General features: G+C 39.6%; 1 protein-coding gene across 16 annotated transcripts in view; it reads right to left on the bottom strand.

Annotated features, from left to right (window-relative positions):
* Window positions 1–18,554, bottom strand: part of Unc-13 (protein unc13 homolog) — a 544,965-nt gene that overhangs the window by 91,720 nt on the left and 434,691 nt on the right. For all 16 annotated transcript variants that reach the window (XM_078193392.1, XM_078193412.1, XM_078193401.1 and 13 more), the window contains 2 exons: window positions 18,071–18,114; window positions 10,784–10,874 (listed from right to left, as the gene is read on the bottom strand). In XM_078193392.1, the coding sequence (XP_078049518.1) occupies window positions 10,784–10,874; window positions 18,071–18,114 (135 nt within the window). The remainder of the gene's footprint in view (window positions 1–10,783; window positions 10,875–18,070; window positions 18,115–18,554) is intronic.

Here is an 18,554-nt window from a genome sequence, read left to right as displayed (position 1 = left end):
TCGGATGTTTGTGTCCGTATGTAAACGAAATTTTCATTTGGATCATTCAAGCTGGAATAATTTTTAGAAAGTATAGATAGCTGTTTTAGACTGGTCGTGGAAAAATGGCAACATTTACGACGAGTGTATTCGTCGAAAACAACTAATGAGTTAAATGTATTTCAATATTTATTCAATAATATATAGCTCGTAAAAGTGTTATATTTAAGCAACATACGAAGGAAAGCAAACATGTACAGTATAATGACAGTAACATGGATATTTTTGAAAGAGACTGCAGCAGCTAGTTGATTAAATATTTTTAGAAGTCAGAAAAATAAATCGATAATTAGGAAATGATATAAAATACCGAGAAACATTAAAAATGCTCAACTTCTGAGCTTAATAAACTTTTTAACAAGATTAAGATCCAATATATTGCTTAATAAGCAATAGGATTTTTTCAAAAATTTATTTGCAAATTAATTCGTACATAACATTTACGCCAATTTAACATCTAACATTATATCGTAATACATGTTCAACTTTCTCGAAATTATTCGCGCCTGAAAGAATTTAGTTTCACCAGAGAATACTCGGGACGGTTCTTTTTTGCATAATGGCTCCTTCTGGGACGGTTTAAAGTAATTTGTAATTTCTGAAAAAGGGAGACAGAAGTAACCTAATTTCCCGAGGCGGAACGGTGACTTGAAGCTCGTATGTTACAATGCTCTTGCGTTTCTTGGGCAGTTTCGGTCGGATACGAGTTACCACCACTCTACTTTAAGAAAATTACGTATTTTGCCGAGCAGCGTTCTTAGAAACTTTCGTTCTATCTCATCCCCCGCGTTGTAGCCACGGTTTACGAGGCATAAAAATAGAACGATGAATATTAATTTCGGCCTCCGAAGTAGAACGATCGCGAACGCGAAATCGAACATGGTAATGCGAAGCGATTTTCTACGAAGACGACTTCTCCGACACTGATTTTAGCATCCCGATTATTCCAGGCATTCTCGCTGATAAAATCAAGCCTTCGAATGTTCATAAATATCCAAACGGATACAGCCGATTTACTTGTACAATTGATTCCAATATAATAATGCCGTTCAACGAGTTTTGATAATTTCATAATTTCATGCGATTCCATATTCATACGTGATTTTAACAAAGTCTCGTGCATCGAATACGAGTCCAATAATCGTTTTCACCATCCGTTTCACTCAGCTTTTAAAAATCTAATTACGATGGAGAAAATTTCTTTGCGAATTATTATTCATCGTACGAGGTTTTTATTCTGTGCAGAGAATAATCTCGGATTAATTTTTAGATGAACGAAGGTTGCTTCAGAATCGCTTTTCCATTCGCGCGAACTAATTCCAAGTGTTTTCAGTCGCCACTTGTCGAATGCACCGCAGACGTGCAATTTATAAATAATAACATGGCGGAAGGCTGTTTTCGTCCCTATCGCGGCGCGCGTACGAGCTTCGTTTCAGCCGCTAGACGAGCACGCGAACGTCGACGCCAGAAGGGCGCGTGTAACCCGAATTGCCCGCTTATTGAAACACATCAATGTTTCGAGCACGCGGGTAATTGTTGCTACAACGTGACTCACCGCGTGTCTGGCGAAACAGTTACCTCAACGTTCCTGACCGAGCAAATTCTTTAATGTATCATGTCGCTGCACTGAACATTTTCGAAGAGAATTTTCTTACCAAACGTGTTGCATAAGATTTCTTAAATACAGTTTCCATTTAATTTCATACAGGTCACTTGATACACGAATTAAGAGACGTTAATTTGATATTCTTTTAACTGAATATTGCGTCTATTATTTCAGATTAACGCAGTTGTTAATAATCACTATGTTAAAAAATAAATAATTTAATTTATGGTACTTAAAACGTTCTAAGCTCTGTGCTTTATATTATATGATAAAACCGATATAATAAATAAAAATTTAATCAATGACAATTTATATTAATGATAACAATAATTTCGATTAAATTACAATACTCAAGTAATATATTCAACATAGTGCCATTCAGAATGGCTTGCATAATAATTTTTAAGAGATAAAAGTAAGTCACGTTGAAATACCAATTTTTTGCGCCGCCAATTTATTCCGCAAGATAAAAAATATTAAGATGCGCATTCAGAACAGATTGCATATGCATGTTACGTTATCAGTGACCCGGGGAAAAGTTATAAGGGCTTTCTGATGTAAGCTCTGCTCTCCTGAGAAATTTGTTTCAATGGATCACCAACATTCCAGCTGGCTTCATTAGTCGGGTCGAGTAGCTCATATTAGTGTTGCGCATCAGCGTGGGGCAACCCCTTGATGAAGCAAGCTGCAACGCAGCTGAAACGTTGCTGCAATTTTTCCCAACAGGGCAAGGTTACCCTCGGATAGCTGCGACCGGGCGAACTGTATTCCGCAGCGCAATTAAATAAGAGTGAGAAGATAGCAAAATGTCCCGCGTAATTTCCTGCTAAACGAAATACGTGTCGCATAAAACGTGTTTAAGCCGAGCTCTCTTGGACAAGTAATACATACCAACACTGTACACATTGAACATTGCAGCTGGTAACATTTAAAGGTATATTGAGACACATGTACACGGTTACAATAGTCTATCTATTGATTAGCTCCAATATTAGCGAGTCGATGGGATCGTTGTTTAGAACAGACACGGTTAACTGAACGCGATTAATTTCTATATTTCTATAATAATGACGAGATTGGATTTAATTAAATTTCGTACTATTTCTATTATAATATATAATTGATTGAAGAATTATAAAGTTGGGAAAATTGGATTTAATTAAATTTTGTACGATTTCTATTATGATATATAATTGATTGAAGAATTATAAAGTCGGGAAAATTGAATTTAATTTATCTTTTGTACGATTTTTATTATGATATATAATTGAACGAATGGAAAAGTTAGGAAGCATCTATTTTGATTAATTTGGTAGTTCTAGTGTTATATAAAGACAATTCTGTAAAATATTCACAGTTTCGCTTTTTCTCACTTTTTAAAGAATATTAGAATTTATTATAGAAATATTCCCCTCAAATAATTCAACAGAGAATATTTGACATCATACTCAATACGACGTTAAGCGAAGTTTTTTAAAGCTCTTTCAACGGAAGCTTTTAACACCAGCTTCTTATTTGTTCGGCCCTAGTAAACAGTTTGCTATCTCTCCCTCCAGAATCTTACACAACGCAGACATGTAAAATTGCAGTGCGGCGACAGAAACATTATCGCACGAACCGTTTCGACAAAAATTGTCGGCTTGGAAATTCGGGCGTGGAACTCGCCCCCGCATTCGCCACTTCTGTCTCTGCATTGCAGATCGAAACCGTCCCGGAATATATATGAAAAAATCATGTAAGTCATCGCGGTCGCTCACCCGCAGAGATCTCGAAAAAAACCGTTCAGTCGTTCGTAAAGAGGAACAATCGATTGGCTTCGCTCGGGATATCGGGCGCCAAACAAACTCCGGCCGCAGGGGGGGGGGGGCGACCGTTTAAATTCGAATTTCAAATTCCGGTTTTCCCAGTATTTTCGATCGACCCGCCGCGATATCGTAAGGGTTGTGATGGGTGGGGGGAGTCAGGGTGCGCGGGTACACGGGACTCTGGGTGCAGGCACTTCCCGGCAAATGAATTTCGATTGTCCGGCCACGTTCGTAGGGTCACGCGCCCGCAGTTGTCATTTTTCCGGGGCTCGGCCGCGTAAGCATTCGGTTCCGACGCATTGTGGCTTTTCACAAAATGTTCTCCAGACTTTGGAATTCTATACGATTTTTCTGAGAATTTTTATATCTTTGGAACTTTTGAATTTCTTATCGAAAACGGAAAATTCGAAGTAGAAGTGTTAACGCTATTGACGTGATACTATTTTTAGTACTATTTATTTTAATATTTGGCTGTGGTTATATAAGCGTAATATAAAATTTAATATAACGATCTTGATGACAAGATTTTTAATACTAAATGGGGATGCTGCAGAGTTTATTTAGACTCTTCGTTATTTTTATTATAATCGCTCTGAGGATTTTTGTGCTGAATAAAAGTAGTGCACACTAGTTTCTAGTACCAGAAGCTTCATAGATATTTTCCAAACTGTTCAAACATTTTCACAGCTTTTAATTTGATTTATTCAACTTAACTCAACATATCAAAAATATTACCATTCTGAAGGTACAGTTACTGTTCTCTATATCTGTCTATATCTGAGTAACCATTAACAATATTTGAAAATCTCAAATGACATCTGATACTCCAAAATGTCTACATATTTACTGCATCGTGCTTTGGAAATTCCATTTTGGTCAACTTTTTGTAAAAGTACCACAGCGCGTCGCGTTTCCTAGGAATATTCGCGTGCGAGCGCGACGACTCGATCGTGGAACGGCAACGCAAATATTTCGATATAGGTACGCGGGGCCGTATAATTCGGCGGCAATGAAAACGAAAGCGTGAACCGCTTCGTTCCAGGCCCGACTCCGCGCTTCGGTCGGCACGTTTTACGACCGCTCGACTTTCTAATGGCCGCGTGTACACAATTGCGAAGTCATTCGAATACCGCGATGCCGATTGTAATCTGACCATACTGTTTTCTGCCCGGCAGATTTATTGGCCCGTAAAAGCGTACCGGCTAACTGTTCCATCGAGTGAGGCGATCGCGATTAGATAAATGTACGGCGCGCGGTACGGCCGAACCCCTAACGATTCCCGTGGACGATCTTTGTTCTAGCGACGACCGCTCGTCATTAATCTGACAGAGTCGTTGCGTAGAAACTTGGAAATTGCTGCGCCGTAAAATGTGACCGAGTTTACCGAAGCGAGAATTATTTTACTCGGATTTCGACAATATTTTCATCGATTTATGAGTTATAATCTTGGAAGGAAGTTGCAGCACACGTGGTTAAATAGATCAACGACTGATTTTATATGCGATCATTGACAAATCTACGATTTTAGCTATTTAAAACATTGTACTCTATTTTTATTTATTATGAACGATTTCTTTAAATAAATACGTTAAATTGATCATTTCTTGTAATACACTTGCGAAGGTGTAGTTATCTTTCTCTGTAAAACGTAATAGAATTTGTTAATTTTAAGAGGAATCTTTGATTTTGATTTGGAATTTACTTAGCAAGTGTAACATTACTTAAAAACACGGATTAATAGTGTATTCTCATGCAAATACAATATCTATATTAGCAAGTCATTTGAATTCACGATAAAAGCTCAACTTCTTTTACACACTGATTATCGATAAGCACGTTTCCTCCTATTTATTTGACAATCAGATTAATGAAAGTTCACCATCGACTCTAAATCTATCAAACAGACGCCGACTTTCGCGACCGGCGATACCAGCGCATACACATTTTCCATCAGTTGATTCATCAATCCGTCGACCACGAGCATTTCCATCCCCGTCGAATGTTTTTTTTTTTCATCCGCGGTGTCGATTTATTTACGACCCGATTCCGTCGCGTTCTCACTCGACGGCGCAGGAATTCTCAAAATTCAACAGCCAATAACATTTACCTGCCAATAGGTTAAGAAGATATATCCATCGTCAGAACGATATCAAAAATGGACGCGGCCGCGTTGCGTCGCCAATCCGATCGAATCGCGCGCGCGGGTTCGTTTCCGGTTCGTCGAACGAATAAAAAAAAAAACAAATTCTGCGCAACCGGTCGTTGATTTTGTAACGGGCTCGCGCGAACCTAGTCCTGAAAAAAAAAACGGTAATAAACGCGGCGTTCAAACAACGGATCGTTGACAAACGATTCGTTGCGAGCCACCGCGGTTAATACTCGCTCGACAGAACGACCACCCCCTTTATCTCGGGCCCCGGTCGGACAGCAATTTCCGCGGTAACGGCGTCGTATCTTTATCGCTGCATCTTGAAAACGCGTCCTCGCGATAACGAAACCGTAAACGCTACCGCGATTGTTTTCAATCTCGGCCGAAACGGTGTCCAGCCTTCGTTCTTCGGCACGCCTTCTTCTTCTACGTCGTCGTTGTTTAAAAACGTCTCTGCTGCGCTGCCTCGCGTGAAATTTATTATCGTCTCCCGGGACACTTTCCGCGGTTAATTATTTCCCGAGTGGACATCATTTGGCCTAAATTGTTTCCGGAATTTATGTCCCCCTGACCGCTGGCCTCATAAAGCTCGGTTAGCTTGCGTTAACTTTTTTCAAGGCGGAGCGAAACGCTATTTCTTCGTTAGCTGTTCTTTTTTTACTCCTTGAAAGAATTTACGAGCGACTTTGCTAATGTTTGCTGTTTTTAAAAAGATAGCTTATAGAGTAATATTTGACAAATATTTGTCTTCAGTTAGCCACGGAAATGATATTAATTTAGCCGATAAGGATCGTATATTGCGACACGCGTGATATTGTATACATTAGGTTAGGAATGAAAATAAGAGCTGGTAATGAAAACCTGCTTTAATTGTTTAGAATTATTTGTTAAAAAATATGAGTTCTCTTTTTATTATTTCAGCTAATTTTGATTCTCAGGTGAATATTTCCTTGAAAATGGTTAAGAAATATTCTAAACTATTTTCGAAATAATTTCTTGTATGTTGTACACTACCGCAGGCTTTGCGAAATTTTCTAAGATTGTTTTATTATAATAAGACTTATTTTTATGGAGCGATATTAATTTATGCATCATAAGATTTTAAGATCATTAAGATCAACTCACAATTACAATTTAAAAGGAACGCGCGAGTGGTCCAAAAATTATAAATTTAAAAAATGCTTTTAAACTCGCTTACCGAGCAAATATACACGGTGACTCAGAAATACGAACCCTATTAAAGAAAATCAAGCCAATAAGATGTCATAAATATCTAACTGCGATCGTTTCCCGAGAGCGACGCGTGCAGCGCAACAGATGCATCGATTTTCGTGATTATTTCATAAAGTCCGATCTCGTCTCGGTAAGAGACGCGCTCGAAGGTACAGTTCGTTGCCGTCTCGCGACCATCGAAAGGACACGACGAGACAAAGGAGAGAGACAAAAAGGAACCGTGAAGGAGCAAAGCCGATCCGGGACACGTGAGGTCGGCGTGTAAAGGGGCGGGGATTTGCATAAAACGACAGGTTTCCTCCTTTCTGCGACAAAGGTACAAATAGAATCGCACAGTCGGAGGAACTGGAGGGAACAGCACACTCCGATGGGACGGTCAAGAAGCACTAGAACACATGAAGCTCCGATCGGTGTCGGTCGTGGTCGTCGATCGCTATTCGTTTTCGTAATTTCAGCCGTTCTCGTAATCCGCCGACTCCGAACTCTAATCTAGTCTAGATTATGGATACTATTACCAAGCAGCTCGCCAGAGGGAATGCTCGAGCGTTCACTTGCTCGTGAATAAACTGTGTATAGCCGTAAACCAACCTCGTTGAGCAGTTAATATCGCGAGTTAGGTGGAAATAGGTGCGGTATGATCATTAACTTCGACGGGAAGTTCGGCACAATGGGCGGAATTCGATTACAGGGAGATCTAAGGTGGTATTCATCGAGGATATGTAAAATGTTTCGAACCTGTTATTTGCTTAATTCAACCCTTTACTTTGACGAGTTCGACTCGAGATGGAGATGTGTGATCTTATACTGTTCTTTTAAGTCAGAATTAAGTTCTTTGCCCTCGGAATATATATTTGAGCATTTTAGTAAATGTTGGCACAGGGTATGTATAAATTTTCTATATTTTTTAAAAGAGATTATAAAGGCCGAGAAAATTGTATTTGTTTTAAAAGTACCGAAAGTGATATGGCATATATGCGGTGATAAATGGTCACTTTGTAACATTTAAAATTAGTATTCCTTAAAGACGTATAAATTGATACTATTTAATTAATTTAAGCATTTATAAATAATTCATACAGAATTTATTCTCTTTATTCTTCTTCATGTCTCTAAAATTAGTATGACTATTTCACAGTAAAGGATCTGCCAATTCTTAACAGCTTTAATTTACTCTATTTTGTGTACGCAGAAATGGGAATTCGAATAAAGACCTGTGCTTTAGGTATTAAGCTGCGAATTAGGTTGAAAACGGTACAAGAACTTTCCACTCGATCCAACAAATATCGACCTACATAAAAATGTTCATCCGCATAAACTACCGCAGCGTAGTGCGGCGCCCCGGCTTTCAGCGAATCGGCGTGACGCCCTAACTGCGTAAAACTGCGGAGAAAGTGTTGACCAATGGCCGAGCATTTTCAGCCCGCCGTTCACCGAAGTCCGAGTGGAACGTTCAATTACAGGGCGGGAAAATATGAGCGGCGATGGAATGAAGTGGAAGAAGAAAGACGCGGAGAGAGGGCCGTTGAAAGTAAACCGGGAATGGTTTCCAATTAAAAGCACGCCGAGAGCTGACGGCTTCGCGGGGTGTTAGGCTTTTGTTGTGCGTGAAAATAGGTAAACTGCGGGTGTCGGTCAATAAGCGAGCTGTCATATTTGTTTATAATATAGAAAAAAATTGTTTCCTTTAATAATACAGTTATATAAATTGTTAGAATTGATATGATGCAAGGCACACGCGAGTTCTTTGTGAATAGATTTTAATGTTTAATTTTTTACCTTATGCAATGTTTTACTTTTACCTTGTGCAGCGAAATAAAATTCGTATTAATTTATAGAAATGATATCTTTACATAGAATTAATTTTCGACTTTTATCGCATTTCTTCCCAAAAATACCAAATTAAATACCAACCATGAAGTCCATAACTTAAATCTCAAATTTAATTCCAAAAATTTTATAATTTAAAATTTCCTAAATTTAAAACCCTTAAATTTAACTTCAACCCCAAATTTCATATTTAAACCAAAATTTAACTGAAATTGTTTCTCTTTTGAACGTACCGCTAAGAATTATAATCGATCTCAAAATAATACCTATAAACTATTACAAGTAATATAAAAAATTAAACCGAAGACTTTTCTTCGCGCACAAAAATAACAGAGCTCTAAAGACGTATTTCTTACACGACATTGCATGCTCACGATGTCGTGCACCGATGCAATCGAATTGTCACACAGGGCGACATTAATACCTCGGTATAGCCATGAAACAGCGGCGCTATTTCTCTTCGGCAACGAAAGCGCCGGGAGGGGTAACTTATTGACTGATCCCTGCTGCACAAATCGTGTTCGGCCAACCTGGACCGAGCGCGTTCTCGAGGGGGAAAGAAATCGTTTCGGAAGCGGCGTGAAAAAAACGAAACTAATTGAACGTGAAATCGGTAGCCGTCCTCGCAGAGGGGGCGACTCGGGAAAGGGGTGGAGGCGCGGCGCAGATTCCGGTTTCACTTTCTCGGAATTACGGTTTGCTCTGGACGACAAAGAGCGAGCACTTAATGGGGAAACTTTATCCGGAAAGTTCAGCATCGTTGATTCCGGCGCTCTTTCGGGGCCCGCGACGTTAACGAATCCGTCGGCACGTGAATTAACGGAAGGAACCGACGGCGGATTCCCGGTCGCATAACAGGTGTACTCGGCGCGGGTTCGGTTAATTCGGCGAAGTATAGAAATCAGGGAACGCGTCGAGGACCGTCTTGGCTTTCGCGTAAAACGTTACGTCGGTGTATCGCGGCCGCCGATCTGCGAAATTATTTCGCCGACACGTAAAGACTCCATTCCGGATCGATACGGGGCGGTAGAAAAGCTTTTCGGTGTTTGCGTCGCGACCGGGCTACCGAACTGTAAAAATCGATTAGAAAAGTTGCGGATATTAACGCGTTAAACCGGTAGTCATAAAAATTTTGCGCCGTCCAAGTTGACCGAATACTTCTATTGGGTACTTTTTAACCCCTTATGGGCTCGTGTAACTTTCAGGTCACACGCTAATAAATCAACATTTTACCAAATAATTTTAGTTTCTTTCACAGAATGACGTACAAGTCTTAATTACACAAGGTGTCTGAGATAACCAATAACGATATTGATAACGATTATAAACAGTCTGCAATATTTAATAAAAAAAATGCAGCCTGTAAAGGGTTAAAATACTTAATGAATCTTTCGTTTAACCCTGTGCCAAATTAATACACTATAATCATTTACTTTGTATCGCTTATTGCGAACTTTTGAAGGTAGAAAGATGAAGAAGAATAAAGAATTTTTCATGAAGCCGTATGCCTTTGTTAACGCTACGATGACACTTATTGAAACAAATTCATACTTCTTTGAACGAGGTTAGTCACCATATGAAACGTCGCGAATTCCGTTATAATGGATTACCGTGGAATTACGCAAGCGAGTGCGAAGGTTGGTGAACGGCTATACAGGGCCATAGTTGTAAAAAGGGTGAGAAAGTTGAGCAATTTATCTTTCTTAAAGGGCGCGGAGAGATTAAGGAAATTTCCGCGGAGCGTGGGGCGAAGCGGAAGAATTCGAGCAAATTGAACGCAAGAATTCGTCGGCGGGCACGCGGTCGCGTTATTTAAAGGAGTATCGCTCGGTTAATTAACTCGGCCGACGTGGCTTCCCGCGCGTGGGCGACGAAAGCACAACGCCGAAAGTGTATTCGGCGACGACCACGACCAAGACGACGTCGATGACGACAGTTAAACATGGAGGAGGACGACGACGATCAATCAGGGAAATGACACCGTCGCCACGCTTGTTCATTTCCGCGAGTATGGACGGGTCACACGGCCGATGCACATACGTGCAGGTATGCGCACCTCTGTAAGAGAATTATAGGCACACTCGCGAGTCTTATGCTATGATTAGCGGAGTATTGTTTACGTACCAGCTCGGAGACCAATGGCACCGACTTTCGGCGCGGCCTTATGTCCGGCATGCTGTCGATATTGCTGTAGAAAGGATTGTCTCCTGGATGCCTGAAAAAATATATCACAACATTTCAATTGTCAAATTTCTATCGAGATGTTTCGCGATTGTAAACCGATGCGAGGCGGTGATTAATCCGTTGATTAGCTGGGCTGTTGCTTTTAATTTATTCGTTTGAACGCTATCATTTGGTAGAATAATCAAAGCTCGCAGGTCTGTGATTTATTTATAATTTTGGCTTAGTTTCTCTTTATGGTTAAACGAAAATATAGGTTTCTTAATTTGTGGAAATGTTTGTTATAAGTAGACTTCAAATTGTGGATATTTATGGCTAAATGATTTGGTTAAATGTAAAACTGTAATGATATTAAAATTGATTTATGCTATATTTTTGTTTTTCATAATGTCTCGTTCTCTAGTTATAAAATAATTACGTGAAATCGATATAATATTCGGGATTTTACTACTTAACAATAGAACCTACTGTATTGTTACGTTGTTGTAAACAGTAATGGAACCTTCGAAAGACAATAGAATTTTATTCAATGTAATTTATGCAGGAAAATTATGAATGCAAATTTTAATATAAGGAAACGATAATTAAAAAATGATTCAAGTCATAGTAATAGACATGATATAAAAATTAATTAGAAAACAAAACGACTTACTCGAATGACTTAACAAAACGGTATTCTATTTTTATACTAACCTCAAATTGAAATACCAAATAAAGTAATTCTTCTGATATAATTTTGATATCAACGAAAAATGTGAACCAAAATGTCGAATTTCTTAGGGACGCTTTATATTGTAATAAACCTGGAACGATCGATCCGATGTTTGCACATAAACAAGTGAGACAATAGCGAGCCTTTAGCGAAAACTTACCGGTCGTTTTACACGGCTACGTAAATTCCGTGCGCGAAGAAAGTACCAAGGACGAACGTGATTCTATATAATTTCCGATCTACGCTTACGTAATAGAAGGTAATCTCATAAAACCACGGAGCCCCTAATCATCGGTTGCCCGGTGAATTTATAGAGACTTCGACCGCACCGCGATCGCGTGTCAAAGGGAATCTGATCCGAGCCATGAATCTTTTCTAAGTTCGGCTCGAGCCTGAATCGATATTAGATTAAGAGTAATCGAACTTTCGAACGAAACGGGGCAACTTCGGCTTTGACGATGATCTTGTCGAAGCTACTTTAGCCCTCGAGGAGTTTCGACGAACCGCAATTCGTAGCTTGACCTATCTAATTTCATTATCATCGTAGCATACTTTCAGATTGCTATTTCAGATTAGAAGAATATCGGGAAGAATTCATCGAGCAGTTTCGAGGATCCCCAATTCTTAGCTTGATCCATCTAATCTCATCATTATCATGATATACTTTCAAATTGCAATTCGAGAAAAATTGCTATAGTGAAAACTCTGCATCTGCAAGTTTGATGATTAATTTGAAAACAATCGACATAGCAATGCCGAAATAATGATCATTAAAAGCGATCCTCTATTTTCAGAGAAGCATTTAAAATTATTGAAGAAAATATAATAAATAGTTTCGCGTAGATGTTATTTTTTATATAAAAAAGTTTTCAGTTACGCCTTACGTGTACGATACTGTATGTAATCAATGGGAACCGAGTCGGTCTATAGACGGGCAAGTGGACTATGACGGGTTACGGTCAGACAGGACTGACAGGCGCACACAGTCGGATCAGTGGAACAGGTTACTCTATAGTCGAACAAGTGGAGCAGGTCGGTTTATGGTCGGGCAAGTGGCATAGGGACGACCTACCGCCAAATAAGCGGAATGAGGGCAGCCTATGGTCAGACGAGTGGAATCGTGTGGTGTTTGGCCGAACAAGTGGAATGATACGGTTCATGGCCACGCGAGTGAAACGCGTTAATGGCCGAAAATTGATCGGTGAACGATCGGCGGACGCCGCAACGTCGCTGATCAGATAACGGAAGAAGCGAAAGTTTAACTTCGAAACAACAACCAGCGAGCGTTTATCGTTTCCCGAGAACGGCGATCCAATCCACTTTGAGAACATCTTTAATTGCACCAAGTTGCCGCGGCCGATCTGCCAATTAATGCCGGATAAGCAAAACTTCGCGTAGTATGACGCGGTGCGTAATCCATCATGCGGAATTGCTTCGGCCCATTATCGTATTTCCCCATCTTTTATAATTTGTTTACCCGGGGAAGACTATCGCGCGAACACGATAATGTGCATTTATTTGTTCACCTGAGACCCGATTTCATACAGGCTGCATATAATGAACATCAGAAATGGAGCAATGGAATTATTTGCTTAGAAAATGGTTATTTATTTATTCAAATAAAACTGTCTTCCTACGAAGAAGTACAGATTATTGTTCAATATACTCGAACATACTTAAAAATTTTTGTAATTTATTGTTCGAAAGTATGAGAAAGAACAGTGAAAATTGCATATGTCATCGATTAATTATTAATATTAACCATCAAACTAGCATATCGTGTAAACAATAGTTAATACTGATAAGACAGTGGATCTTTATGTAATATAAAAAAGATCTGCATGAACGGCAATGAATAAGAATTAAATGCAAAATTTGTTCATTCAATTGCTGTGACACGTTGGAGATATTTCAGTAATACTTTTAGATTCTTGTATTATTCCAGCTTTTTTCGTATTCCAGCCATGCATTTCTGTCGCAAATGCATAAAATCCATAGTCTGCTAATAAGAATAAAAGAGAAACCGTTGGGATTTGTAGAACTGAATTCAAATATTAAAATGAATTTGTTCAAAAGATAACATTATTCTTGTGCCGCGGTGTGAACGAATAAAATTTTAACACACGGACTCTCTGATATTTTTCTTCGAAATGTATTGTTACTATACAAAATACGTGTCTCTCACGCAAATGAAATTCTGGCTAATGAAAAATTTTAAAATGCTAAACAACGATCAATATTATTTACGGAAAGAGTTACGTTGATGGTTCAACAACAGAAAAAGCAGATAGGAGAAATTTATGTTGTAATTTAAAGCTAGTAAGAGAAAGTTGCGTTACGTTACTTCTGAATTATGGAGGTTGTTGTATAATTGAAGTTTCTTGACGGGAAGCATTTTCAAACACATTTTAATAAGACAAAACTATGGAAAATAATGAAACTACATGCTACAGATTTGAGATATCTGTGGCAACTGAATACAATTAATTGGCTCTCGATTCTTCGATACAAATCGATATCCCTCTGTTGGACGATTTCGAAAGCGCATAGAGAACTATCTCGCGCGCTTTTTCCGGCACCTGTTGCGTTTGACGTTTGTGTCACAGCATGTTGATGATGATGCTGCTATCAACAACGAAGAAGAGTATTAAATATAATAATCTACCATTAACACTATAAATTATTTTTTATATTTTTTCTTAGGATTACGACTTGATGGCATTTTCAAACTAACCATAAAACGAAAACCGTGACCTGTGTAGGCGAGCACAACACCCACGCTACGGTTTAAACACTGGCGTAGATAAAAAGAATGAAAGTTTGACCTTTTCTCGGTCACCTGTGCAGATCGAGATACCTGTACAGTTTAATAAAAAGTAGAGCTAAAGGCCATGAGATTTTATGGAAAAATCATTGCCTCGTTGCAATTTCCATTGTGCAATAGTACCAAAGTTAGCCAGTCGGTTTTCAGAGCCGCGCAACTTTAAGAATTCGATACATCAATCGTTGCCCTCTAAGTCCAACCAGCCGCAACAGGTTTATGAAAGAGACTTGAACTAATTCCGTTGGTCAGTTACAAGCCTGCCGTAGTAGGGAAGAATCGATACGGTGAAACGTTTCACCGTTTAATCGGTGATTCCGCATGTGCCCGCGGCTGGATCGATTAAACGCTGGACAAAGAAACGATCAACCTTTACGACAACGGAATTACACAAATGGCCGGCTGCTTTCAGGCTGATGAGTCTCGGCAGCGAGAGGGAACGACGGCATGATCGTTCTCCTAACGACCAGCCACGTGGAAAAAATCGTCCTCATTGGCCCGTCCAGGTTCTCGCGTCGCGAGCCTTAAAAACCACCCACATCCGAAGACCCTGTTTTTACGGCGAAACTCTGGCGATTACAGCGCCGCTCCAATCTATGGGTCTATCGATTAGGGACCGAATCGAACTTGCAGAGATTACGAAGTAGTTCGAACGGTGACCTTCTTTGCCATCCTCGTCACCTGTCCGTGAGTTTGGTTTTTGCGGCGGTCGTTAGGAGGATCGTGACTATTCCTGGCTCGAGAGCGATATTTTCGCCGGATATAATAGAACGGCGCTTGTTTGACTAGCAGCTGAGTGATGCGAGGATCTACTTGGATCGATAGAGTGACGTGTTCGGAATTATTTAATGGGCCGACGCAAATAATAGTACCGCTCAAAGCGAACCAGGATGATGAGAGAATAGAGGTGTGGAATTAGATAGAAGATATTTAACGATGGTTAAGAAAGCAGGTGTTTGCTGTCCCTATCGACGAGTATCGACAATTATGTGGAAATGTTAACTGGTTTTGTTATTCTTCTCTGGTAAACCAATCTATTTGAGTACTCAATCAGATTAGTATATTCTACTAACTAGCTTCCACTGTGGATCTTTGAGGAAAATGTTAATTACTTTAGTTGCCAAAAGCAGGATTCAAAGAAATCGTTGCTTAACAATTTTAATAAGATAAGAAGAAAATATCGATGTCTTTAAATTCTGCTAATTTCTTTAGCGTTCGAAATATCATTCACTAATTACCATTATACGTTATACTTATAGTACGGTATTAAAAGTAATAACGATAAAAGTATTACGAAAAGTATAACGATACACGTAAGATCGAAAGATCACAAACTAAAGAAATTTTTCAAAAAATTGTACAATATTCGCCTGTGATTTATCAGAATCTCTAAGCTCAGAACGTCCAGAGAAAGTAATTTAAAATTGTGGAAACTTATCGTTCAATTTTAGAGCGATCAATAGAGACTGGTTAGCGGCGAAGGATTTGCCGTCGATTTTTCAATCTCGTCCGACTGTATCACGAATATGAAATTTGTTTCGAAAATGAGCGGAACGTTATTAAGAGGCATAAAACACGGGCACGCATTGAACGTTTCCAACGGTGTATTGTCTTTCGCGCACGGCCGAACCTTAAGCCGAGTCGCCGGCGTAACAACCTGATTTATCGTCGAAATTTCAACGTCAACGAGTGCAGAATGAGGGTTTGAAAAGACAGGCGGTGTAGGTGGACGGTGTTCCACTCCATCGAGGAACCCGGCACAGGGAGACGTCATTCATGCGGCCGATCCTCCTTCGGTCCCTGTCAGACAGCGTTCGATCACGTGAGATTGTTCACCTCCCTCGAGCACGCTAATAGAAATCTACCGTGTCATATTTTATTAGCTCGGTGAAAAATGAACTCCGACTGGTTCCGTATCGCCCCGAGTTCTCTGAGGAGATTCGCGTCGAACGTCTCGTTCTCTCTACATTCGAGATTCAGGCATAAATAGAATTCATAAATAAAATCAATCAAATTCTCGTAAAAACGGATTCGTCGTATGCAGTAATAATAAAATTAATTTCCTTTCTTCTATCGTTTTAGTAAAATTGTATTCTCCTATTTTATGAGATCTTTAAACTTTCAAATAGGAGCTTAGAGTGTTCAAATAGTTCCCGCGTTCTTCTCATAAATATATGGAAAGAATTTTATTGTTTATCGCAATAGATGTATTGAAATACGCAATGTATAATTTGCTAAACGAAATGCTACTTCTAAATGAAATTCTAATATTCTAATAAAAATTTTGTGAGTAGAATAAGTTGATATCCGTTTTAAGCCATTGTAACTGCTCCAATGCTCATTTTAATCGTCGAATCTGTAATATTTTCTAAAAACTATCGATTTCACCTTGCCTCCCTCAAAGAGTAAACAAAAATGTCGTTTAGGAAACAACCGGTCACTCCCTTTTGCTCGTTTTTTGTAAACAGCGGAAACTCTCTAAAATCGTTCCAGGTTCTATTTAATAACAACAATATCAGGTGTCCATAAAAAGTCAAACTGCAGTGTCGCGATTGTTACTATGACATCCGGCGTTCTATCGGCTATTCGCAAAATGTTTCTCGTTCGAAAAAAAACATCGCCGGAATCGCCCATAGCATAACAGCTCTCCGGAATGAATAAATCCGGCAAGCAAGAGCCGCTGCGAATGTTACAAATCAAGGATCTAGGCACTCGGTAGATAAGACAATATTTATATTGATTTCATTCATCGGTTCACTCGTTCCGTATGCAACTAAGCAAATAAAACGAAAAAAGAATAGCGAAGGCTGCAGTATATTTTTATTCAACCAATATTTACGGAACTATAGCAATAAAATCTGTACGAAAAAAAAAACAATAAAAAATACCGAAATATATTTAAATTGTAAAAATTGATTGCAGTTAGTACTGCTTTTCCAGAGAAAGGTTTTCGGCCAATTTATTTGCGCAACGAACAAATGACCATCGAATTCCCATCGATCGATCTACGTGTTGTCACATAAAATTTGTCGATTTCTATGTCAAACATTACTTTAATCCACATAGAGACTCGTTTAACAAAATACGGTTGTGCCCGAGGTCGTTATAATACGCGACTTGCTTGAAATGCAAATGTTAACGTTTCATAACTCTCTGATGCACGGCAGAGTTCAAAGCGTTCCGTCTTTTTTAACCCTTTTGCGGTCGTATTAATTTCATAGACAGGCGCACGTGCTGGTCGGAATTAATTTTCGTTGAACGAACGGTAATGCATAATACGCGAGATTAAGGGTAGAAACAAAATTTATGAATTCTTCTTTAAAGTCTAGATATATGTATGTAATAAAATAATACGTTTTAATCTCGCGTAAAAATAAAGGATATAGAAAAGATAAATAAATAGCTTCGATGGCTTAAAACTGAAATATGAGATACTTGTTACAGCAGCTCGAAAAATTAAAATTATTTAAATCGCAGGCTTATACTGATCCCCGCATACTTGTTATGGTTACAAACTTCGCCAACCGATGCAATACGGGGCTTTTAACATTAACGCATTTGCTTGTTAAGTGACAACTAAACCTCGATTCAATTTCCGCATAAAAATACCGCGTGAAAAAGCCGGCTTTCCGAGACCGAAAAACCGGTCTCCCCAAAATCCGGATAAACCGATTTCGAAAAGCCGCCGAATACTCACCCGTTGCCCCTCACGCCGGATTCGCCTCCCGGTCCGCTGCCGTTCTAACAAACAAAAAAACAAGTTTATTAAAAAACAAGCCTAGTAACAGTTCGAGGAAAACGAAACGGAGAACGCGCGTTCGCGCGAACGATGGCGCAGGCGTACGAAAAAATATTGTATACAGTCTTTTGGAAACGCGTGGCCACGGGATCGGAGGAGAGCCATCCCCCCCACCAATGGATCGCGAAGCTCGCCGTGGAGAAACCGTGCGGCGTTAATCGCCCGGGAGTGCTCTGCCTCCGCGTTCCCGTGACCGCGCACGCACAATGCTTTGCCCCGTACACAAATCAGTCTCTTTTCGTCGACTTAAGGGTTAAGAAAAGCTCGGATGAAACGGAGAACCAAGCGCAGATCAGGGACTCCGGAGGACATCGGATGATGGTCTCGATGCTCCCGTCGGACCGGAAAAAGGGAAGAGATCCTCGTTGCTTCCAGGCTACCC

The sequence above is a fragment of the Augochlora pura genome, chromosome 2 (assembly GCF_028453695.1).
Source record: "Augochlora pura isolate Apur16 chromosome 2, APUR_v2.2.1, whole genome shotgun sequence".
In the NCBI taxonomy this organism is placed as follows: Eukaryota; Metazoa; Arthropoda; class Insecta; order Hymenoptera; family Halictidae; genus Augochlora; species Augochlora pura.
The sequence above is the reverse complement of the archived record's forward strand: the minus strand, read 5'-3'. Positions and strand labels throughout refer to the sequence as shown.